Genomic DNA, 24964 nt, shown 5'->3' on the forward strand with positions numbered 1-24964 from the left:
TTTTTGTGTGTGTGTGTTGGTGGTAGTGATGATGGAGCAGGAATATAGCAAATAAAATGACAGGCAGAGAATGAAAAGTAGCCTCATTCTCTCCCCTATTCCCTGCCCCCCATTCCAGCCTGAAAAGGGCTGTGGTAAACAGTCACATGTGCACAGCTGATCGGGCCTGCTGCTTTCTAGAATGTATACTGAGTTGGTTGTATTGTATTTTTAATCTGTTTGTGGGAAAGAAACTTTAAATGCTGCCTAGGCACTTTGAGGCATTTTCTCCCAAATGTTTATAGACCCCGTCTTCCTTGTAAGGAGATGAAGTGAGAGAAACCCTTGCTGTGCTCTGCCTTTCTCTTGTAACGGGGCCTGTTGGCAGACAGCTTTGCTGACGGGACTGCCAGAGTTTGGATTTGAGTCGTCAGTGAGGGGGTGGTGTGCTGGTTATGGTATTGTTCTGAAAGTCCTTTTCCCTCCACTTATTTTTCCACCCCCAAAATGTCAGCATGTCCAACACGACAGAATGTTCCTGATGATTATCATTCAGAGAAAACACGACTTGCTAAATTATCTGTGGATGACAGTCAGAATTTCTTCAGCACCGAACAGCACTCCACGCTTGGTGTGCACCTTGGTCAGGGGATCCACCTGGCCAGGGTAATGCCACGTTAAGAATTCTGACTGTGGCCCAGGCTGCGTGGGTTCAAGTCTGGATTTGCCACTTACAGGGTGTGAGACTCTAGGCAACTTGCTTAGCCTCCCTAAGTTTGCTCATCTATGACAAGCGGGCAGGACAGCATTTACTTCCCATGGAATAGGATGAATTTACAAGCTAATGTGTATAAAATGCTTAGCGAGGGGTCTGCTGTACAAAGGTCTCACTAACAGCTACCTTAATCATCCTCATTATTAGGGCAGATACATTCAGTGAGTGTGTGTGTGTGTGTGTATTTGCAATGAGGAAACTCATTGCAAATCCTACTATGTTCCCTGGGTACTTAATGTGAAACTCAAGGGTCACTGAGTTCCAGCAGTTCTGGGGGTACTAGGTGTGAAATTGAGATGGAGACTGGCTTTAGGAATTGGATGCCCAGTGTGTCTTTGCTGACCCTGGGGCTGCCTTGTGGCACAGTTCTGGGCGCGGTCACATAGATGTGAGATGTGGGGCATGGTGGTCCTCCCCTCATCATTCCTCAGTCACCTTCTACTTCCTCCAAGAAAGTCCTGAGTAAAAAAGTGGAGTTCTCTATGTCATTATAAATAAGAGGGTTGCTGGTTTTTATTTTAATGCTAAGAGAAGGATTGGTTGGAGATTGGAGGTTAAAAGCAGAGAAAAGTGTAGGCAGAGCTAGGGCAGTGAGGTTCATTTTGACTACTTTGCAGTCTACGGTTGACCCTTGGACAGCCTGGTGGGGGGTGCTGTGACCCTCCTCATAGTTGAAAATCTGCATAGAACTTACAGTCAGCCCCCTATCCATGTGGTTCCTCTGTAACTGCAGTTCCACACCTGTGCATTCAACCAACCACAGGTTAAGTAGTTCTGTAGTTTTTACCGTGGAACAAAATCATTGTCTTTTAAGTGGATTGCACAGTTCAAGCCCCTGTTGTTCAAGAGTCAGCTGTATAGGGTAAGGGGCCGGATCTTGGCCAATATGATGGCTGTCTTAGGAAGCCAGGCCAGAAATTCACTGTGGGAACAGTCAACAAGGAAGACCCTCCCATACCTGGGAGAAAGATGACTATGGCCGGTTTGGGCTAGATGGACGAGGGCAAATCTGAGCCAGGTGGATTAAGTAACTCCAGGGGGCACAGTTAGAGGAGCCCGGAAAAGTGAGCCTTCCTTCCTGGGGGAAGGGACTCGGGAGGGCAGGAGCTTGACAGGTACCGTGCAGAAGTTTTATCTTACAAAACATTCTCATTGTAAAGATGTCAGAACATACGTCAACCTTAAAATGTAAAAGGAAGGGAAAAAACCATCCATACTTCCCACCCTCTTAGGAATACACCACCATCATTGTTTTACTGAATTTCCTTCTAGTTTTGGGTGGTGCATATTATTTTCCTGTTGTCATCATATGGCATGTACAGAATTGTGTATGCTAGCTTAAATGTTTATCTCACATCCTTGAAAAAATGTTGATCATATGGTAACTTGAATTTTTCTTTTTTTGTAATTTCAGTTCCTTGGCAATGAAAATGGTCATTGTGGTGTTCTGTGCGACTCTCTGTGTTTGGGGTGGGGCGGCAGCGGGCAGCAATGAAGAGAGCTTTCTCTGCCCAGTGGCACCGTCGTGTACAAAATGTTAGCCGTTGTTAGCAAGTTCTGGAACAGGGCACTATTGTTTTAAGAGGTCACCAGATAAAGTAAGAGATTCTTTCTGCACCATGGGGTGAAGGATATGGTTCGAAAAACACATTTCCTTCATGAGAAAAGAGTGGAAGGTGGAGAAAGGGACAGTTGAGTGAAGTGTTTGAAGACTGGGCTTGGGCTATGGTTTATTGCTTTTTTTTTTTCCCAATCATAATGTCCCCACTGTTGAGTAGTTAATTTTGATTCTTTAGTAACTTTTTCCTCAAAAAGGATAAATGGGCTGTGTGTTTTCTGAGCCTTTAAGTACCTGAGAATGTTTTTTGGTTGATACAGCACTTAATAGAAGACTTGGTTTTACGAGATTTGGTCCTGCTATTTGCACCCTCAGGTTTCATAGCTACTGCTTTTTGGCTTCTGGTTTTTCTGGTGTTGGAGAAGTGTTGTTGGTGGAATTGTGTTCCCTCAAAAAAGAAAACGTCAAAGTCCTAACCCTTGATACCTGTGACGGTGACCTTATTTGGAAGTAGGGTATTTGTAGATGTGAGCTAACTGAAATGAGGTCATACTAGGTTAGGGTGGGCTTTGATCTAATGACTGGTGGCCTTGGAAGAGACTCGGACACAGGGAAGAATGCCAGGTGATTATGGGCATAGAGATAGGAGCAATGTCTACAGGCAAGTAAACCAAGGATTGTAGGGAACACCAGGAACTGAGAGAAACGCACGGACCAGATTCTCCCCTGGAGCCTTCAGCGACCTTGATTTTGGACTTACAGCCTCCGGAGATGTGAGAATAAATTTCTGTTGTTGAAATGACCCAATTTGTGGTACTTTGCTACAGCAGCTCTAAGAACTAAGACAAGAAATCTGGGGACAGTTGGATTCTAGGTTCTGGTTCCTTTGAAAGTCTCTGTGGTTTTGCTTCCTTTTAAATTATTTTTATAAAGCTATATACTTACCTGGACACTTGTGATACTTTTTTCTTAAACTATCAACTTAGAATTTTGCCAGGATAATTCCAGGTGTGGGTCTCCCTTCAGGGAAACCACCTAGAGCACAGTGGATCCTTTTGAATCTACAAACCTCAATTCTAACAAGATTCAGTTTTTTCCGTTGAGTTTTTAAAAATTGATTTGTCTTGTCCGTAGTTACAGAAACACTTGTGTTTTCCGTTTGTGTAGCCTTTTCTTGCATCGTGAAAACATTCGCCCCTTTCCCCTATGTCCTGGGGGCACCTACTCAAGCTTGTTCTCTGTCCCTGAGTGGACTTTCTATAGTGTTAGTTCTGCATTTTGTGCCTGAGAAGTGGACCAGAATTTGGCTATTGCTTTGGAAATGTCCTTGTTTTCCTTTTGTTCTCTTTAATCTTAGTCTATACCACAGAGGAAGTACTCAAGAAAAGACACCACCTGAAGGGTATAGGGGCCGAGTCCTCCTGTATTGTCCTGAGAGCACCAGGCAGTTCACTGACTTTCATCTCAGCCTTTTTTGTTTGAGTCTTCAAGAAGACAATCCCTTTCCTCTCACTAATAAGCTATGTTTTCTCAGTCTCCCATCATTTATTATTTTGAGGGGGGTGTTTGGGAGTTGGCTTTTCATGGAAAGAGAAAAGATCTCATCAGCCCTTGTTTTATCTAGTAGAGTCTGTTGGTTCCTGCTGGTGGGCGTGGGGTGGAGATACTGGAGCTGACAGCAGGGCAGGGGACAGCTGTCTCCTCCATCCTGCGGGCTGAAGCCTGGTTAGACCGCCAGTTGTTGCAACGAAAACAAAGGATGCTCCATTTGTCATCCTTCAAATTACTGGGAATTCTTTCGTTTTCGGCACTCTCTTATCTGTTGGTATAGTTTTTACACTTGTGGGTTTTATTCTTTCACTTTGTCATTACAGGTATTTAATCGGGGTGTTGGGAGGACTTTGTGAGGAGTGTTGGCCAGATGCAGTTTTAAACAGAAACAGGAATTCGTGCTTTCACCACCTGTGCTGTACCTCCCCCTTCCCCGCCTCCCTCCATACTGGCTGTTCCCACTCCGCCTTTTACCTCTGTATTCCTTGGTCCTGTCCTGCCTCATTCCTTTCCCTTTTAGCCTCTGCTTTTTTCTCTACCTGCCATCTAACTGGCTGCCATGCTTACCTTTCCCTCTTTGGCCCTCCCTCTGGCAGACGCGTTGTTTCCCTGGGGCTCTGGACTACCCTGTTTGAACTGTATCCACGAGTGTGCCTGCGCTCCACTCCCAGCGACAGAGATGACCAGGACCCGGAGGAGCCAGGCTGGAAGGGAGGAGAGCGGAGATGGGGGCGGCACAGAGCCCGTCCACGTGGGGGCCAGCGTGCTGGTGCTTTCGAGAGCCTGACCACCTGCACGGCAGGGCCCTGGGGCTCCTCTTACTCCCCTGTCCTGTGTCCTCAGCCAGCCGGACACAAGATCACCTTCGACCAGTCAGCACACACGCTGTCACTCTGGACAGTCTTTGTGGAATGGAACTTCGTCTCACCCACTTGCCAAGTTAGGCCCTAGCGTGTGGCCCATGTAGACTTATAATCTTCATATCTACATGTGGCTCAATCCCAGGGAGTGTCCATTTAAAATATTTATAGGAAAAGTATGCACATTGAAAAAAATGTCAACCATTTGAAAGTGTCTCTACCTCCCATCCATGCTCCCAATTCATCACTTTCTATTTCCAGAGGCAGCCCGTGCTCCTGGTTCCTGGGTGTCCCTGTAGAGACCCTCCATGCGTGTACAAGTGTGTATGTTTACATATGCTCCTATGTATCCATAAACATAGAGTGTGTGCACACATGTGTGTATGTACGTACACACTCAAGAATGCACATTGTGAATAATGGCAACTTGTATTTTAATCATCTGCATGATTGAGTATTCCCTCAGGTTTATTTTCCTTTTCATCTCTACCCCACTCCCCTGCCTCCTTTGTCTTGTAATAGGATCAGAAATATTTCAGATCTTTTTGACCACTTTCTTGTGGTCTCACAGTCTTGAATGGTTCTCAGTCTCGGCAGTACATGAGAGTCGACCTGGTGAACTTTAACTGCCGGTGCCTGAGCTGGACCCCTGATCGCTCACAGCAGCCTCCCTGGGAAGGGCTCGGGCTCCCTTCTGTGCAGGGACTGGGAGCTGAGGTTCCAACTGGGTGCAGAAGCGGCAGGTCGGGCAGATCTCAGAATCGAGTGTGGAATTTTTAATAGGACCCACAGACCTGGGGAGCCAGTTTATCCAGACACAGAAGTGTCGAATAATGAATTCCATGCAGATTTAAGATGAACCCTGAACCTAGGTTGCTTTTGACCACGACGGCCCCACCCCTTCATTCATCACCCAGCCAGGCAGAGTGGCAGGATTCTGTGTCCCATGTGGCGAGAATGGCATTCAGCACATCCACCCCGAACGGAGGCAGCAGGCCCAGAGGCTGCAATAATTAATGAATGTACAGGACACAGTGAAATGAGAAGGAACTATTTAGGGTTCTTGATGACTAAACATCGATCTCAGACCCACTTCGCTTGGATGGTGACAGCATAAGGTGTGACTGAAAGAAAATTAATGATCTCTGGGCCTGGGTGCCTCCCAAACGGAGTGTTCCAGGAGCGCTGTGGATCTAATTAATCAGCCAGCACGAGCAGTGAAAATAGATGAGGGAACAGGTTTCTTCTCACGGTGGCCTGGTACTGCGTGTAGACCTACATAGACTATTTTTGGCTCTCCCTGTGAAGTATATAAAATGACATAATGTTGGAAGGCATATCTCAGGACCTTTTCTCAGGGGAACAGTACCGAGAGGATGAACCTTGGGTCGGACTGCTGGGTTCAGACTTAAGGCTGCCATTTTGCTGGTGTCCGTGGGCAAGGTACTTGACACTGTCTGTGCCTCAGTTTCCCCGTTGAAGGAGGGACATGGGAATAGCACCTCCTTCATGAGGTGGTTGTGATGATGTAAAGTGTCTGAAACACTGTCTCAACACATAGTACATCTGAAAAAGATTTATTATTTTAAAGTGCACCCCTCTGGGGCTTGGGAGTGAGAGTGTTTCTGAGGTCATATACATATTCTTAAAGCTCAGAAACTCTTTCGTGTTGACATGCCTTAAAGGGACATCTTTAACAATTAGAGAGGAAATGCCAGTCTGTTTACTCATCATCTGTTTTGGGATGAAGTACATTTGGTTCTTTCGAGTATTAGGAATAAAACTGTGAGGATAGTATTTACTGAGCTCTATTTAGAACCCACTTGGAGTTTTGAAGACAAAAGGGTAAACTTGTCCTACTGACCAGGTTTTTCTGTACTCTGGGGTTAGCCGCTTTGTTGCCTCTCAGCGGCATTGTCTCTCAGCGTTCTTGTTCGAGAATTAGTCATAACTGTGTGAATAATGTTTTGGAAAATTGCTTTCTTGGATACAATAATCTTAACTTTCTTTTTGGAAATGCACATTAACAGTCAGCTCTGGCTGGATACTTGGGGAGACCCTATAAGACATAAAGGGCTTTATAGTGCTTCCAGTTGCAGAGAGAGCCTTCAGAAGGCTCCAAAAATGATACTGGATCTTGTGGGAGGAAATCTTTTCCAATTGTCTAGGTTTCTGTAAATGAATATGAGTTTATATGGTTATAAAGCCTTATGATGGAAAGTATGTTTAAGAAACGTTAATGCACTCCCAGGCAGGTCCGCACAAAAGATGCTCTAACACATTTAATGCCCTAGTTAAATGCACTGCACAAGTCCCGCTCTCGGGAACTGGATAAACAGAACATCTTTTCTCTTTCTATTCTAAGCTTCCATTCCCCCCTCCTCCACCTAGCCACTTCAATGGCACAATAAATGGAAATCTTCCTTCCTGCATCTGCAGACCTATTTACCTGAATGTCTAAGCTCACCCTTGCCTTTCTCAGGTCTGCTGTTTCTGAAATGCACTTTTACTTTCATCTCCCTGGCTTCGTTGCCCTCGTTTTTTAAAGCCTTCCCTAATCCTGCACTCCATGTCCTTTAATCTGTAATGCTGGACATTGCCATTCTGCATAGTCGCCTTTAAACATTCATCATCTCCCAGATTCACATTTTCTTTCATTATGAGTTTAAACCCCTTTTCACAGTCTGTAATAGTGGGAAAAAAATTAAAATACAGAACTATTATCAAAAGCCATTTCTGCCAGTTTAAAAATCCTTATTGAAAGGCTTTATCTTCTTTGATAATTGCATTATTTTTGCAAACTGTGACTTGGATTTACAGTTTTTTTTGTGTAACTATATATGTGCATTTACTTACATTTATTATATAGTTATATATATATATATATGTAAGTGTATTTGTTACAAACAGGAAGAACCCATGCCCTTATGCTTCTTCTGGTCTTTTATTTTTGTAACTCAAGAGAATTGGTGATTTAAAATAAAAGGTATGTGCGTGTGTGTATGTACGTGAATGATAGAGACTGTGTGTCACCTGCAAAGCCTGAATTTTCATAGCAAAAATGTGCTGACCCCTTATAGATATAACTCATTTAAAGACATGTCTATTTTGGGTACCTCCTTATTTTTCAAAGTTAAGCTCTTAAATACACAGAATAGTGAGTATGTTAGTGCCTGAGCCCCCAAGCCAGCTGGGGGGACTTGGGGAGTTCTAGCAGTGGCCCCTGCTCCTCACAGTTAACCCCTATGCCTTGGCTTCTTATCTGTGACTCCATAGGATGGGACTAGATGCTGTCTGAGATTAAAAGCATATTGGGGTGGATGGGAGTGTCCAGTGAATAAATGGGAGACACCCACCGGGGGACCTGGAGGTGGCTTGGTAAATCATCAGTGGTTGATAAGGTGGCTTTCCTGCCCTAGAAGGATTGCATCATCCTACCTGGCCTGGGCGTTTCTGCTGCGGCGATAGGAAGGGAGTTTGAAGTGTGCTCCTGATCACATAATTGAGGTGGGGAATAAAATAGGTCACGTTAAAAGAAAAACATCTAATTCAAGGCTGAAAAAAATGTGCCAGCCATACTGGTTGTTGCAGGAAAATGGTTTTAATTTCTCTTAAACCTCTTGAAGCATCTGCTGAGGAATGTTAAATCAACTGGAGAATTTCTGGTGTCATGTTGCCCAGAACCGATGTTGTATACTCCTTAAGGATGCCCTTAAGAGACATTCACTTTCTACCACTGGCGTCGTGGCGTCCTTGTGATGCCCTTGGACTGACTTTGACCCGAAGCCCTTTGCCTCCTCCATTTAAAGAGCCAAACCACAGAGCACCATCCCCAGGTTCTAAGCTGCTGGATCGCCCACGTAGAGCCTCCTGTAAATACATAAAGCAACTCTCCCTGCATTATGCCTTTCTAATAAAAGGAAGCTGGAAGTTTAATTGTGTCTGAAAAACAAACCTCACAGAACAACATGTTTGGGACTGATGTTATAGTGAGCTGTCAAAGTAAACTTGAAATAGGAACCTTTCCTCTCTAAGCCCCGTTTTATTGCAGACCACGTAAAATCAAAGTGCTGGAGCACAGCTGCTCCAAAGGCTGAAGGTCTTCATGGTTATGGCTTCCTTTGGAAACTCAGCCCCACCAGACTTGCAGTTAATGAAAATATTTGCTTTGCTTGATATAAACAAAGTTTATGGGCAGAATTTGTAATTAGTAAACTCTTTAATTCTCTCTTGCCCCTCAGTCCCCAGTTTCTCTTGTATCGCATTGAAGAATTCCAAGTATTTAAGAAAATAAACCTTTTCTCAGTAATGAGCTTTACAGTTTTCTTTCTGGTGTTGTCATAATAGGTGCATTTCCCCCTAATTTTGTGTCCTCATCCAAATCGAGGGACTTGAAGTCTGGGGCTTGTTTTTGCTTTCAGTCAGAAATACTCGTGTGTGAGTGGGACAGACAGGGCCTTGTCACAGTGCCTGCTCCTGTCTGGCCATCCCGTAGCACTTCCAGTGCTCAGGTGGGTGATTAAGGCAGTAGCAGGGCAGCCACAGGGCAGCGTAGCTCTGTTCAAACCACATGGGAAACCAGTGTTGCGTCTTCAAGGCCCCCACATTCTATGTGTGTAACCCCCTGGGGCTGTGGCCTCAGTGCTTTCCAAGTCTTTGTCTCCTAGGGTTTCCTGCCAAACATCCAGGAATCAGGTGGTCAGGGGTCTTTCTTGGAGGCATAGCACCTGCTTACTTTCCTAAGATGAGACCAGTGTGGTGGTGGGGACTGGTCAGGAGAACCAGATATTGGACCAGAGGAAACAGCTGTCCCTTCAAGTGTCACAAGTCTCAGCATGGTGGGCATTCAGCCCCAGTGGCATTTGGTGTTATGATGCAAACCTTCCCATCCTCGTTCTGCCTTAAGATCTGTTTCATTGCCAGACAGTTGAAAGAGAGAGAGATAGCTGATGCTTCATGCCCTGGCTTAAGACATCAAGGAGGTGGTTTTTGAAAGATTTCAGGCTTGTCCATGGTGGTGTAGGTAGTGTAAGCCTCGATTCTGCATCCTGGGAATTGGTAGTCAGTGGTAGCTTACAGTGCTGGCTTGGGAAGCTGGGGGCGGGGGACGAGGGTACTAGGGGGACCAAAGCGGGAGACATTGCAGTTCTCTTGGACTTACTTAGGAGGTAAGGATCTCCTTTGAATCCTGCCTTCTTCCCTCCCTCATGGACAGAGCATTATTGCTCTTGGGTATTTGCATAATAGTCTTGTTTTTTTAAAATTCTAGTGAGGGTTTCCTGCTAATTCGGGTTGTTTCTTCAAATACCAGTCATTTGGGTGTTTAGTGATAAATTTTTAGTTTCCCAAGTTTATTAAAATCCGTTCAGGCATAGCTAGCCCAGCTGAGACTGAAATTAGCTTTCTGATGGTGCCAACTCATGCCTTGTGGAACCCATGGTTTTCCTGTTCACAGCTCTGCTGGTTTTGAGTTGTGTTTGAAAGCCATGCCTGAGCCTGTTTGCCTGTTTTAAACACCCTCCTGCTCCCCGCTGCCCACTAGTCTGTGGAGGGGGTAGCTGTATTTCACCGTGCCTCCTAACGTGAAAAACAAGGGCAATGATGCCATTGCGAACTTGACAATTGGGGTTGTATCCTTTCAGTGTTGTACACAAAGATCTGTAAAAATTGAGTTCCTGCTGAGCTAGACAGGTTTATCTTTTATCTTTTTTGTTTTTATTTTGGGGGGAGGTAACTAGGTTTATTTATTTATTTTAATGGAGGTACTGGGGATTGAACCCAGGACCTCATGCTTGCTAAGCACACACTCTACCGCTGAGCTATACCCTCCCCACTAGACAGGTTTAAGTTCAAATCCAGGCCTTGATTTTTTGGAGTCAGGAAGGCGTGATAAGGACCAGTTAGACAATTTTCATCAGAGAGACTGGTTTGCTTGTGGAAAGCTTTCTATATCTTTCCAGTTCTGCTGTATATAATTTAGAGCTTAAAGATGCTTTTTAGTCATCAGCGTAATGAGTTACCTCCCCCCCTCGCACATTCTCAGTTGTTTCTTGGTACATACCAGGGGGTAAGGAGGAAAGTGCATCATCTGAGGAGTTGAGGACGGGTTGTATATTTTTTGGAGATGCTATTGTGAACTGACATACTCATTCCTTGTGTCCCCTCTACGTTGTAACTGTGTTCTCTGAATTTTTTTTTTTTTGATGTGTCTACCCTAGAAAGTTTAATTTCATAATATAAGCTTGTTTGTCCTTATATTCATTTAGGGGTTGAATTCCAAGGAGAAATTGCTTAATCAGGGGGCCATGGTTCCAGTCTCATGACTAAGGGTTTGTGCTGGTTGTGGGAGGGTGGACCCTGTGCCATGGGGAGTATGGAGTGGGTGAGATGAGAGAAGAGTCTTTTTTTAAAAAAACATTTAAAAAATATTCAGTGCACACATATGGCATGTGGGAATTCTAAGAATGTAGTTTTTAAGGAGTTAGATTTGCATCTGGCTGTCATGGATGGCCTAACTGAAGGTTTTCTCTCTCCACTCCAGGAGGTGACTTTGGTCCAGAGACTTCCCCTCCTGTCCTGCCCCCTGGCCATGGCGGCGACTTTTCTGTGAGCAGCCTTCCGGTGGCCGAGGACGCCTACAGGGTGAGCTTGGCCAAAGGTGTCTCCATGTCTCTGCCTTCATCACCTCTGCTGCCTCGACAGTCTCACTCCGTGCAGTCAAGATCAACCAAAAAATCCCCGGGTAAGCGAGCAGCAGAACAGCTCCAGACTAGCTCCTGGGTAATACTTGGGTTGGAATTAAGCCAAAGAAGTGCTAATAAGAAATCTTCTGGGAGAAGGTTTTTTCTTTTATGATGGTAACTCCCAGAAGAAGGGAATCTTAAAAAAAAAAATTATGACTTGAAAAGATTTGTGTCTTTAGTTCAACCTGTGTATATAAACTACTTTGATTGCCCAGACTTGACTTGTACCAAGATTCGAGGTCTTGTTATCAGTGTTAACCTTACCCACCAGTTTTGCTATTTTCTTGTTCACAAATTAGGGCAGTGCTGAAATCTAAACTCGTTGTGGTCTGTTTAAAGGTTATGGATTTTGGCAAGTACGATCTGACGACAGTCTGTTTATTACTGCACAGTAATGATACCCAGTGTTGCATACTGATGTGTTTTCATTGATGACATCATCCAGCGTTTGAATGGCTATAAAATTTAACTGGTGAAAATTCAGACTTGTAAAGGAACAGGGCAGGGGACTTACAGATTACTTGTCTGAAGTACTTTGGCTTCCCTTATTGTTACCAACTTTTTACACTTAACGTTACCGATAAAAACCCAAACATTATTTAACATTGATCAGATGTGAGGAAGGCCTTTCCGTAATGCTGATACCTGGAATCATCAAAGTTCTTTGATCTTCTTTCAGGTTTTCTGAGTATTTGTTTATGGAGGGCAAGATAAATTGGGGCCTTATGGTTATGTGCCAGTGCAAGGGTTCTTCTCATTGACACACAAACATGTTTGAAATTGGTCTACACTATGCCCTGAGGCTGTGAAATTGTTATCTGTTTCTCTAATTTCCTAAATATGTGTACTCCTTGAGATGTTGCATGTACTATTTCTGAATCATTTAGGGGATAATTGCAGTTTCTGTGGGAGTAAAATTAAGAGGGTAAACCTGAAGGCTTTGTGCTATGAATTGGTGAATGTCCTGAGTCTTTCATTGTTCTAGAACTTTCTTAATTTGGACAGCATTGTTTACAATCCAGTCATTAGCTGGAACTTGGAAACCTTTTTGGTATGAAGTGATTTCCTGTGCCAAGGAATCTGACCTGTTTATCAGTATTTGGGGAAATTCCTGGAATGTCCTTTCTTCCTCCTCTTGATGGAGGCCGTATCTCTGTCAGATTTCTTCTCTTCTCTCAAATCCCAGTTCCCACACTGCCTTTTTTGCTAGTCACCCCCATTGGAAGTACTCTCCTTTTAACAAACTGTGCTCAGCATTTACTTTTTCTCTTACCAGCCAGGTTATTTGTCCTTTTCCCTTGAGTCAGTGTGTGTACGTGCTTCCTACGTCTGACAGCTGAGGGCAGGCCTGGTGTCATCTCCAAGTGCAAACATCTACATAAACCAGATAGTAGACTTTCCTTCCTGCTGTCTGTGCTGCTGCAAATGAATCACTGCTGGCTGGGCGCCGGAGAGCCTCTGGGGAGTACTGCATTTCAGATGGAGTTTTGTTATTAATAACAAAATCAGTGTTAGTTTTAGTGGGACTTCAATCCTTAAAAAATGTTTCCAGCTTTATTCAGATATAACTGACATATAACATGGTAAGATTGAGGTGCACAATGCATGATTTGCTATATGTGTATATGGCAGAATGATTACCACAATAAGGCTAGCTAACACATTCATCACTGCAGTTACTGTTTATTGTGTGGGTTGAGTGGAACATTAGGTAGCAGTGAATGGCATGGCCAGCTTGGGCAGTGTGGGTTGCCAGCAGGGTCTGACACTGAGGCTGCAGGCACACCTGGGGAGAAATCCCTGACAAGGCCTTGTCTCCTGCGTCCCGACCAAATTAGGTATCTTTGGTTTTTGAGAAAGTATCCCCATATTTGTTTTTCTCCAGAAGAATAAATTTATTTCTGCTAAACACTTTGCAAGGCCTTTTGAATAGAAGGGAGTAGTTGGTTCTGCAGCATTCAAACTTTTAATAAATTGAAGGAAATATTTTCCATAGTAGATGCTTTTGGTCCAAATGATAAATATATTAAACAGATTCTTCTCTAGCAGAGCAGTGCTTGTGGATTGCCCACATTTGTACGGCAAGTTAGTGTCTCACACTGGTCATTTGACTTCATTATCTTGGTAATTTTAATTCGAAAAGAAAAGTTAAAGGCAGAGATGCTTGCTTAAAAATGGCAGTGACTCTGAATACATCAGTGTTTAACACACAGAGATTTCTGTTGTTAATCATATTGCTAGAAAAATATCCAGAGCCCTAATGTTCTACCTGCCTGTTAAAAAAAAAAAAAAAGAAATAGTTGACATATGGTTGTGAACATGCACTGGATTTAAAAATAGCCATTTATTTAAAAAACTAGTACTGTTGTTGCTGATGATACAGTAAATACGGTGAGTGAGCAGAGTCCATAGGTGTAGCCCCCCAACCCCACCCAGTTTTCCCAGACCATCGGGCTGGGCTTCAGAGGCACATCAGTTTTCAGACCCAGCTCTGAGTTACCTCCGAGACTCTGTTCTTCTTTGTAAGATTAGACTCCTTTCTCTTTTTGTTTAAGAAGGTACTTTTAAAAAACAAAGAACCCCCACCAAACCCAAACCTGTTTTACTTGTTTGGATAGAAAGTCTTCACTAATTGATGCTAATCAAGAAACTGTTGGACCGGAACTATTATGCTAGCAAAGGTCAAATACCATAGACTCCTGTAACCGGCACTCAGCACAGCCTGTATGAATAATGAAAGTCTGTGTCCTAGTACAGGTGGTGACTGGCTCCTGGGTCATGGGAACTTGGGACCAGAGAAAATGCCATTAACCTTGCAATAATATGACCCTGTATTTTACATGATTGAGTTTTTTACATCCCACTTACATTGCTAGCTATTCTTTTTATTTACTAGGTGGTAACCTTGCTCCACCTTATTTAATTTTTTTTTTCACTGCTAGGTCTTAAGATTCAGTTTCCTGAGTACTGTTTCAAATTTTTTGGGTTTTTTTCCCAAATGAAAAATTTCTGGTAATTAAAACAAGGACCAGTATCCATTAAAGTAATTCTGTGCCTGTTGCAAGCCTTTTTGGATTAAGAATTCATTAATTGTAATGCATCCTCTGCCAGAGAAGAGCAAAGCCCATTTCCTGTGACTTGTTTATTAGTAACATCATTTGTTACTTTATATTTGGATTACATTTCCCAGATCACTTTGGGCCCATTATGAAACAATCAGAAGGAGGCACGAAGCAGCCTTTTAAAATCCTGTGAACGGGGTACAACAGCAGATGGTGAAAAGTGGGTGATACTGCTTTTCTCATCCTCACTTGTATGGGGAGCCTGGGTAGTGCTGGTTTGCTGGTTATAGTCGTCTTGCCTTAATCATGTTTTCTCTTTCCATGGTTTCAGTTACCTACGGTCAGTTGGCGTCCAAAAATATTAAATGGATAATTCCAGAAGTAAACAATTCATAAGTTTTAAATTGCACGCCGTTCTGAGTAGCGTGATGCAGTCTTGCCCCGCACTGCCTGGGCTGGGAACCCTTCCGTTGTTTGGTGTGTCCGGTGTATCCCGCCCATTACTCACCGAGTAAACCCCTCGGTTATCAGATCCACTGGCGGTGCTCGTGTTCACGTAACTCATACTTTACTTAATAATATCCCAAAGCATAAGATGAGTGATGCCATGGCACTTCAGATACGCCAAAGAGGAGCAGTAAAGTGCTTAAGTGAAAAGCTTCTCGACTTAATAAGGAAAGAAAAAAAGTCACATGCTGAAGTAGCTAAGAGTTACGGTAAGAACAGATTCTCATACGTGAAATTGTGAGGAAAGAAGAAGAAATGTGTGCTAGTTTTGCAGTCGCACCTCAAACTGCAAAAGTTATGGCCCCAGTGTGTGGTAAGCGCTTAGTTAAGATGGAAAACACGTTAGCTTTGTACTATAAGATACTCTGAGAGACACCCCATTCTATTTTATTATTTGTTATTGTTAATCTCTTATTGTGCCTAATTTATAAATTAAACTTTACCCTAGTTCTGTGTGCATAGGAAAAACACAGTATGCACAGGGTTCAGTGCTGTCCATGGTTTCAGGCATCCAATGGGGGTCTAGGAACATGTCGGGAGCTGCTGTATCTGCACCTCTGCTGTTTCCAGTCCCAATTCTGTCTCAGTTGACAGAGCTGATGTAGCAGTTTTGAAAACCCCTCTGGCTGTCTGTTTCTTTAAGGGAAAAACCTCAAAGTTGACGGGCTGTAAAGTGAAAGTCATTCTGCACTTTGATTCTTGGACCATGAGTTAAAGTCTATGAAGGCCATCCTTCCCTCACCCCACTAGAGTGTTTCTTGTAGAAAATTTGGAAATTCCAACATAGAGACAGAACTTCTCTTAGTGTTTTGATTTTCTAAATTTTTTTATTGATTCCTCCTAAACCCGAGACCACTTGTGCTCTGCCGTTTTTTTTACTGAATATTCTATCATGAACAAGTTGCAGTTTGCTTGAAGAACATGATATTTAATGTCCATTGTTTCAATATTCCATAATTGATTTTTAACTAATTTCTGTTAGATATTTACATTCTTTTTTAGTTTTTTTTTAATTGTAGTGTGAGCCAAGATGCTTTATTTTGCTTTTGCTATTAAATGCCTATGAATTTTTTTGAATTTTATTTTTAATTGTGATACTCATAACCAAATTTACCATCTTAACAATTTTTAAGTGTACACTTCAGTTGTGTTAAGTACACATTGTTGTGCATCCAGTCTCCAGAACTCCCGATGTGAGTATTTTTTTGAGTAATTTTTACATGCCTCTGATCTCTCGAGTGGCAGTTTCCCAGAAGTGGAAGTATTGAACTAAACAGGCTGCATTTTTAAAGATTCTTGGTGTACATACTGCCCAGTCACTCTTCGAAAAGGCTGTATTGATTTCCCATTCCCTCCAGCATCTTTGAGAGGCTTCCTTTTGGAGTTAACATCTTCTGGAAACAGTCTTGAATGGCCTATGTTAGGAGGAGCTTTGTCAGCCTTGCTGTGGACCACTGAGGATTAGCAGGAGGAGGCAGAGAGAAGTCATCCTGTGACCCTCCTCTTTTGAACTTCCCTTCTGCCTGCGCTTCTCAATTTCCATTTTCTTTCTTTCTGATACTGATGAGGGAATTATCACAGCTGAGTCAGATCGAGTCCATGGTCAGCTGGCTTCTAATTTTAGCTACAGCCACAGTCTCTGTTTTGTGTGAGGCTCGTGGAGGCTCAGAGACATGTTAGGGTCGGCAAGGCCTCTAGAGCACAACCAGTCAGGCCTCTTTGCAGACAGGGAAGCAGAGACCTTTCATTATGGAACTCGCTCCAGTGTGCAAGTTATTGGTAGAGGTTGGCCCAAGTCCAGTTTCCCTTGGGTGATCCTGCTCCCTCCACCTCTGCCACCCCGGTGTGTTCCCCTGTGCCAGTCTGCACTGTTGTGTCTGTACATTGTTGACACATGAATGATGTGGCACTGTGTTCAGGTGATGCGCACAGGGGGAGGCTGTAGGCTTAGGGCTATGCACACATGCATCTGTGAGTCTTCTTCCCAGGGAGGTGAGGGGCAGCACAGGAAGCACACCGCCCCTGCACATGTCTGCTGGTGGAACCAGCTAGTTCTAAGCCCTGCTGTCACCTCTGAGTGGTCAGGTCACCATCAGGGCTCTGCCCTTCAGCAACGAAGTTCCCCCTGCTATGGTGAATTGGACAACTTTCTTTGTTTCCTCCTGCAGACTTATTAGATGATTGCCTCCTCCAGGGAGCAGGCAGCCCTGCCTGTGCCTTACTGCTTTGTGGAGCCGTGACCGGGACGGACGGACGGACGGACACACACACACACACACACACACACACACACACACACACACACACCATTCTGTGTTCACACGCAGACCTGTGTGCATTTGGTTTGTTCCACTGTAAACCTGAGGACCTTTGAGTGTTGTTCATTCTCCTAGCCGTGAACCCTGGTTCACCCTCGTATACAACTTGGCTCTACCATGCGATCACACCTAGGAATTTTAAAGACTGATGCCTGGGTCCTACCTTCAGAGATTCTGATTTAATGCATATGAGGTAGGGCCTGGGCATTGGGATTTAAAAAAAAAAAAAAAAGTCTTCCCAGTTGATTCTAATATGTAACAAAGTTTGAGAACCACTGATAAAGAATATGCGATTCTCACAAAATTCCTTTTCAATGTGAATACATAGATATTTGTTATCTTTATTTTCTAAATTTTAGAAAGAATATATGTGGAGGAAAATTCATTACAAAAATGCACAAAGTAAAGATACAGTAAATCTTGGTTCCCCGGTACCCCTAGAGAGACAGCCACTTCTGACGCTTGGTTGAATGTCTTTCTTGGCTTGTTTCTATAGTAAGTAAATGATGGTAAATATCTGTCCACTCCCCCAGCATCGCACATGTAAGATGGTCCCGGTTTCCCACTAAATAAAGAAGTGGAAGAACATTCTTGTATATTAATAAAGGCGTCTCTGATATTCTCATTGGATACACTGTGAAAGTGGGATTACTAAGTGAAAATTTTAAAAATTAATGTTGTGAATGGATTATTGTATACTTATTGGTCATTTGTACTTTTTTCTTTGGGGAATTATTGTGGTATTTGTCTGCTGTTCTATTGGGGCAATGTATATTTCTTACTGAATTATCACAGCTTTCGTGTTTAAGGTCATCAGTTGTGTAATTCAAAAATTTTCCCAGTTGATCATTTTCTATTTAATTAGGTCTGTAGTGTTTTATGACTCTCAATAGTTTGTTTTCTCAATTCAGACTCACATATTTTTCCATTGTGATTTGTCCCATGGCATTTAAACAAAAGCTTTATTGAGATATTTTTACATACCACGTATTATATCTCCCTTAAAATTTATATATTATATCTCCCTTTTAAAAAGTCCATTTGCATTAGCAATTACTCCATATCTGTCCCTCGCCACCTCCTCTCCAGTCCCACACCTTGTGGCCGTAAGCAAACACTAATCTATTTTTTTCTCTATGGACTTGCCTGTTCTGGGCATTTCATATAAGTAGAATCGTACAATATGTGTTTTTTGTGACCAGCTTCTTTCATGTTACAATGTGTTTCTAGGTTCAGTGGTTTTCTGGGTTCATCTGTGTTGTAGCATGTATCACTACTTCATTATGTTTTACTGCTGAATGTTTTATTTTATGTATGTGCCATGTTTTTTTTTTTTTAACTCATTCTTCAGTTTATGAACATTTGAGTTGTTTCCAGATTTGGGGTACTATGAATAATGTTGTTATGAACTTTTGTGTATGCGTTTTTGTGTGGATGTATCTTTCTTTCTTTTTTTTTTTTTTTTTTTTGAGATACATACCCAGAGTGGAATTACTGGACTACTATGATAACTCTATGTGTAACCTTTTGAAGCACTGCCAAATTGTTTTCCAGTTGCTTGAACCATTTTTTAATCCCAGCTACAGAGTGCAAGGTTTCTGATTTCTCATCCTTGCTAACAACTGTTGTTATCAAATTTTTTTGAAGATAGCCATTGTAGTGCATCTGTGAACTGGTATCTCACTGTAGTTTTAGTCTGAAGTTGTAAGGATTCTTTTTATATTCTAGATACAGGTTATATAGCATGAAAATATTTTCTTCCATTCTGTGGGTTATCTTTTTCACATTCTTGATAGTACTGCTCTAAACACAAAAGTTTCAAATTTTCATGTATTCCAGTTTATTATTTTGCCACTGTCTGATTAATGTTATATCTAAGAAACTATTGTTTAATCCAATCTCAAAGATTTATGCCTTTGTTTCCTCCTAAGAATTTTATAGTTTTTAATTTTTACATTTAGGTCTAGGATCCCTTTTGAGTCCATTTTTTTGTGAATGGTGTGAGGTCGGGGTCATCTTTATTCTTCTAAATGTGAATGTCCAGTTGTCCCAGCACCATTTATTGACAAGATGATTCTTTTCCTATTGAGTGGGCTTTGACCAAGTCACTGCTGTGCCCAAGCCAGCCCTGCTGTTCCGCTTCCCCTTTGCTTACTCCCTTCCCTGTGCCCTAGATCAGATCTTTCTCCATCTGAGTTGACTTCAGTTGTGGCTTGCGTCTCTTGCGCCATCCAGCCTTCTTCTGTGTCTCTTCTTTTCTCCATGTGAGAAAGAACTTCTTGCTCCAGACACCTGTAGCCCTGTGCTCCTCCTCTGTCTGCACAGCCTTCTATGGCGTTCTCCATCCTGGCAATCCACACACTCCTTGTGTGTGTCTGGGGCTCTTGTCTTCGTTTCCCCTTGGAAGCCTTGGAAACAGGATCTAATCACTTTCTTCAGATGGTCACCCAGGTGATGGGGCACAGATACGCACCTGTTAAAATGAGTAGGATTTTAGTAGTCCCCATTCATCAGCTCCTGTGATTGGCTGAAAATACTATTGGACACATAAGCAATTTAAGTGTCACAGTACCTTCCATTTGTAAAGCTAGGAACATACCTCTCCCCATATCTAGAGAGAACTGATCCTTAATGAAGGTCCTACGTCTCTCCCAGGACTTTGCTATCATTGGGGATGAGCAAAGAGGGGTATGTTTTAAGCTGGGTTGTCAGCGGCCGTCACATCCCTCCTTTTCTGTGCTCCTGTCACACTCGTATTTTCTCAGGCTTTTGCCATTTTTTTGCTGCATGTTTCCCGCTGGCTGCAGTTAATGATGACTGGAGGTTTTATCCAGTCACACTTTGCAGCAGTGTCAGCTGCACCCTGTGGTGGTGTCAGATGGCGGCCATCACAAACCCAGAGCCATGCTCCCAAATGAGGGTTTTCCCCTCAAGAAAGCAGGTGTGGGCAGGGGCAGTGGTGGTGAGAGTCTCTCCTTTCTGATCATTTCTGATTCACAGAGAAACACAGAAGTCACAGAAGCCCACGGAAGCTCTTGCCTCGGTATCTAACATTAACGAACGTTAGTGTGAGGTCAAAACAGTCAGGAAGGGAAGACTGATGTTCTCGCCAGAATCCTCAGTTTGTAGGGAAGCAGGTCTGTGGGTGGGTCAGCAGGAACGGCGGGCTGTGTTCCAGCCAGAGGGCGAAGGTGTGCAAAGCCCGAAGTCGGGAAAGGAAAGTGGCCATAGAATAGTGACCCCGGAAGTCAGTCAGAGCTAGAGTGCCTTACCAGTGGAAAACCCGGACCGTCAGGAATCTTCATTATTTGGGCCTGGAGTGTTGAAACCAATAAGCTTTGCCTCTGGGGCCTTCTCTAGAGTCACTAGCTAACAGTTACAAATAGAACGCTTCTGTGCACAAGGGTTCTGAGAGAGAAAATTCAGGAAACTCTTCCAGGATGATGACTTTCTCATCACTTCCATCACCAACCAAGTTCTTATTGGTCAACGATCCTAAGTGGCAGTTAATGAACTCACCTTTTTTAAAAAATAGAATTTATTTTAGAGCAGTTTTAGGTTCATAGCAAACTTGAACAGAAGGTACAGAGATTTCCTGTTTATGCCTGACCCCCACAAATGCATGGCCTCCCTCATTATCAGTATCCCCCCCAGAGGGTACATTTGTTACAGTCAATGAATCTGCATTGATTTTTATCACCCAAAGTCTGAAGTTTACATTATGGTTCACTCTTGTGTTAGACATGGTCTGAGTTTGGACAAATGTGTAATCACATGTATCCATCATTATGGTTTCATACAGGATATTTTCACTGCCCTAAAAATCCTCTGTGCTTTACCAACTCGCCCCTCCCTCCCCACCTCACCCTCTAACCCCTGGCAACTACTGATCTTTTACTGTCTCCATAGTTTTGCTTTTTCTAAAATGTCATATAGTTGGAGTCATATATTATGTGGCTTTTGCAGGTTGAATTTTTCATTTAGCAACACACATTTAAGGTTCTTCTATGTCTTTCCATGGCTTGATAGCTCATTTCTTTTTAGTGCTGAGTGATATCATTGTCTGGATGTGCCACAGTTTATTTATCTGTTCACCTACTGTAGGACACCTTGGTTGCTTCCAGATTTTGGCAATTATGAATAAAGCTGCTATAAACATCTGTGTGTAGGTTTTTGTGTGGACATAAATTTTCAACTCCTTTATGTAAATACCAAGGAGTGTCATTGCTGGATCGTATGGTAAGTGTTTAATTTTACAAGATACCAACAAACTGTCTTCCTAAGTAGCTGTACCCATTTTGTGTTCCTGCAAGCAGTGAGTGAGAGTTCCTGTTGCTCCACATAATTGCTCGCATTTGTTGTTATTGTTTTGGATTTGGGCCTAATAGGAGTATGGTGGTGTCTCATTGTTTTACTTCGTGTTTTCCTGATGACGTGTGTTGTGGAGCATCTTTTAATATGCTTATTTGCCATCTGTATATTTGCCTGGTGAGGTGTTTGTTAAGATTTGGTCCATTTTAAAAATCAGGTTGTTTTTGGTTTTTTTCTTGTTGCGTTTGAGAGTATTTTGGGTAACAGTCCTTTATCAGATAGATCTTTTGCAAATATTTTCTCCCTGTCTGTGGCTTGTCTTCTCATTCTCTTGACATTGTCTTTCTCGGAGCAGAAGTTTTTAGTTTTCATGAAGTTTAGCTTATTAATGATTCCTTCCATGAATTGTGCCTTCGGAATGGTATCTAAAAAGTCATTGCCATACCCAAGGTCATCGAGGCTTTTGCCTAGGGTATCTTCTAGGAGTTTTATAGTTTTAGGTCTGTGATCCATTTTGAGTTAATTTTTTTGAAGGGTGTAAGGTCTGTCTAGATTCATTTTTTTTTGCATGTGAGTGTCCAGTTATTCCAGCACTATTTGTTGAAAAGATTTTGCTCCATTGTATTGCGTTTGCTCCTTTGTCAAAGATCAGTTCACTGTATTTATGTGGGTCTATTTCTGAGCTCTCTGTTATGTTCCATCGATCTGTTTGTTCTTTGCCAGTACCACCGTTTTGATTACTTGAGTTTTATAGTAAGTCTTAAAGTTGAGTAGCATCAGTTCTTCAACTATTTTCTCCTCCTTCAATATTATGTTGACTATTCTGGGTCTTTCCTCTCCATATAAACTTTAGAGTCAATTTGTCAGTATCCACAAAATAACTTGCTGGGATTCTGACTGAGATTATATTGAATCTGTGGATCAAGTTGGGAAGAACTGACATCTTGTCAACATTGAGTCTTCCCATCGATGAACATGAACCATCTCTCCATTTCATTAGTTCTTTGGTTTCTTTCTTCTGCATTTTGTACTTTTCCTAATATAGATCTTGTACTTTGTTATTTATACCTAAGTGTTTCATGTTGAGGGATGCTAATGAAAATGGCATTCCATTTTTAATTTCAAATTTTACTTGTATGAATGATGATGCTAGCGTGTAGAAAATTGATTGACTTTTGTGTAGTAACCTTGTATCCTAGAAGCTTTCTGTAATCCCTTGTTAAAGGAATTTTTTGGTCAATTCTTTTAGATTTTCTACATACATGATCATGTCATCTGTAACATCAAAGATAGTTTTATTCCTTCCTTCCTAGTCTATATGCCTTTTATTCCCTTTTCTTGCCTTATTGCATTAGCTTGGACTTCTAGTACGGTACTGAGAAGGAGTAGGGAGAGGGGGGACATCCTTGCCATGTTCCTCATCTTGGTGGGAAAGTTTCTGTTTCCACCTTTAAGTATGATATTAGCTATAGAGTTTTTATAGATATTCTTTATCAGGTTGAGGAAATTTCCCTGTTTCCAGTTAACTGAGAGTTTTTATCATGAATAGGTGTTAGATTTTGCCAAATACATTTTCTGCATCTATTGATAGGACCGTGTAATTTTTCTCTTTAGCCTGTTAATGTGATGTGTTACATTAATTGATTTTTAAATGTTGAACCAGTTTTGCATGCCTGGGATAAATCCTACTTGATCGTGATGTGTAATTCTTTTTATACATTCTTAGATTCAGTTTGCTGATATTTTGTCAAGAATTTTTGCATCTGTGCTCTTGAGAGATATTGGTCTTCAGGTTTCTTGTAATGTCTTTTGCCTGGTTTTGGCATTAAAATAATGCTGGCTTCATAGAATGAGTTGGAACATATTCCCGTTGCTTCTGTCCTCTGAGAGAGATTGTAGAGAATTGGTATACTTTCTTTCTTAAATGTTTAGTAGAATTCACCCTGGAACCGATGTGAGGCTGGTGCTTTCTGTTTTGGAGACTTGTTAATTATTGATTCAATTTCTTTAATAGCTACAGGCCTACTCAGATTGAGCTCACTTTTTGAAAAGCCTAGGAGATTAAATTATCCACCATAAGTTAGGGACTTGTGAGTCTCTGGTTTTCACTGAGTTGTTAATGACCCTGATAGGCAGAAGTCTCCATCCAACCCAGTCTTGGACAAGTTGGAACTGGATTCACCACCCACTCGGTGTGCTCAGTTAAGTTACAGGTGTTTTCTCATCTGGACAATGCAGGTAATAATGGTGCTTCTCTTATAGGGTAAGTGAAATTGAGATGTAGATGGTAAAGCTCTCCTTCGGTGATTGCTGTTTCAGTGTAACCATCTGCCTGGGAGCCCATCTTCTGCTTTCTTCATCTGACTCGGTGGCCGTGAATGAATTCTCACAGTATCGGTCCTCTTGAGCCGCTGTCATCAGCCAGATGCTTCCCAGTGGAATTTCACCCTCAGATCTGTACACTTTCTGGCAAGCATATGTCTTCTTGATGTGCAGCAGGCTTTGTTCCCTGTGAACAAGACATGAAAGCAGCATAACACAGTGACTGACCCACTGTCTGGATTCCTGTCCCAGCTCTGCCATCGGCTGCTTGTGTTACTCATCTTCTCTTGGTTTGCACGTGATTCGTATGAAGTAATTAAAATTATGTCTATAAAATTGCTCTGTAAGGGAAGTCAGCTCTTAGAACTAGTGATGCAGGTGCAAAGGTTTAAGAAAGCAGTAGTTCTTAGCAGAAAAGTGTTACTTAGGTAAAGCAAAAAGGTGGGATTCCTGGTGGCACCCTGCCTTAGTAATTGGTGAAGCTTCTGTGAGCTCTTTATGGAAATGAGAGATAGTGGTACATGGAGCTTGATAGAGAATACGTGCTCCAAAATTGTCCAGATGTCTGCACCAGGCGGTGAGAGCAAAACTCCAGTGGAAGCTGAGCAGACAGCTACTTACTATCTAAAGCTAAGCCTGAGAGCAGAGTTACAAAGTTGCTCCTTATGCGGGTATGTGAAAAAATCAGTGTGTAAGGCAGAAACCTTTACATCAGGTTACCCTTGAAAATCCCTTTACTTGCTCGTAAATGCCACATGCAGACACGTCTCCGGATGGTACCGCCATTTTTCTTCTGTTATTGACACAGATTTTGGGAGTTTGGATGAGCTCCTGGTGAAGCAGATAGCTTATACTTGGGACTGCCTTGTACCGGAGATACGTAGCTTATACATCAGAATCCCACTATGTGAGAAGCATGTAGGGGCTGAGGGTGGCTGAGTGAGCAGCTGACATGTGTCCCTCATCTGCCAGTCACTC

The 24964-nt window shown here is 42.5% G+C and overlaps 1 protein-coding gene across 9 annotated transcripts in view; it reads left to right on the top strand.

Annotated features, from left to right (window-relative positions):
- Positions 1-24964, top strand: part of TANC1 (tetratricopeptide repeat, ankyrin repeat and coiled-coil containing 1) — a 206469-nt gene that overhangs the window by 81133 nt on the left and 100372 nt on the right. For all 9 annotated transcript variants that reach the window (XM_074363727.1, XM_074363733.1, XM_074363734.1 and 6 more), the window contains exon 4: positions 11265-11465. In XM_074363727.1, the coding sequence (XP_074219828.1) occupies positions 11265-11465 (201 nt within the window). The remainder of the gene's footprint in view (positions 1-11264; positions 11466-24964) is intronic.

Source organism: Camelus bactrianus, chromosome 5, assembly GCF_048773025.1.
Source record: "Camelus bactrianus isolate YW-2024 breed Bactrian camel chromosome 5, ASM4877302v1, whole genome shotgun sequence".
Taxonomy (NCBI): Eukaryota; Metazoa; Chordata; class Mammalia; order Artiodactyla; family Camelidae; genus Camelus; species Camelus bactrianus.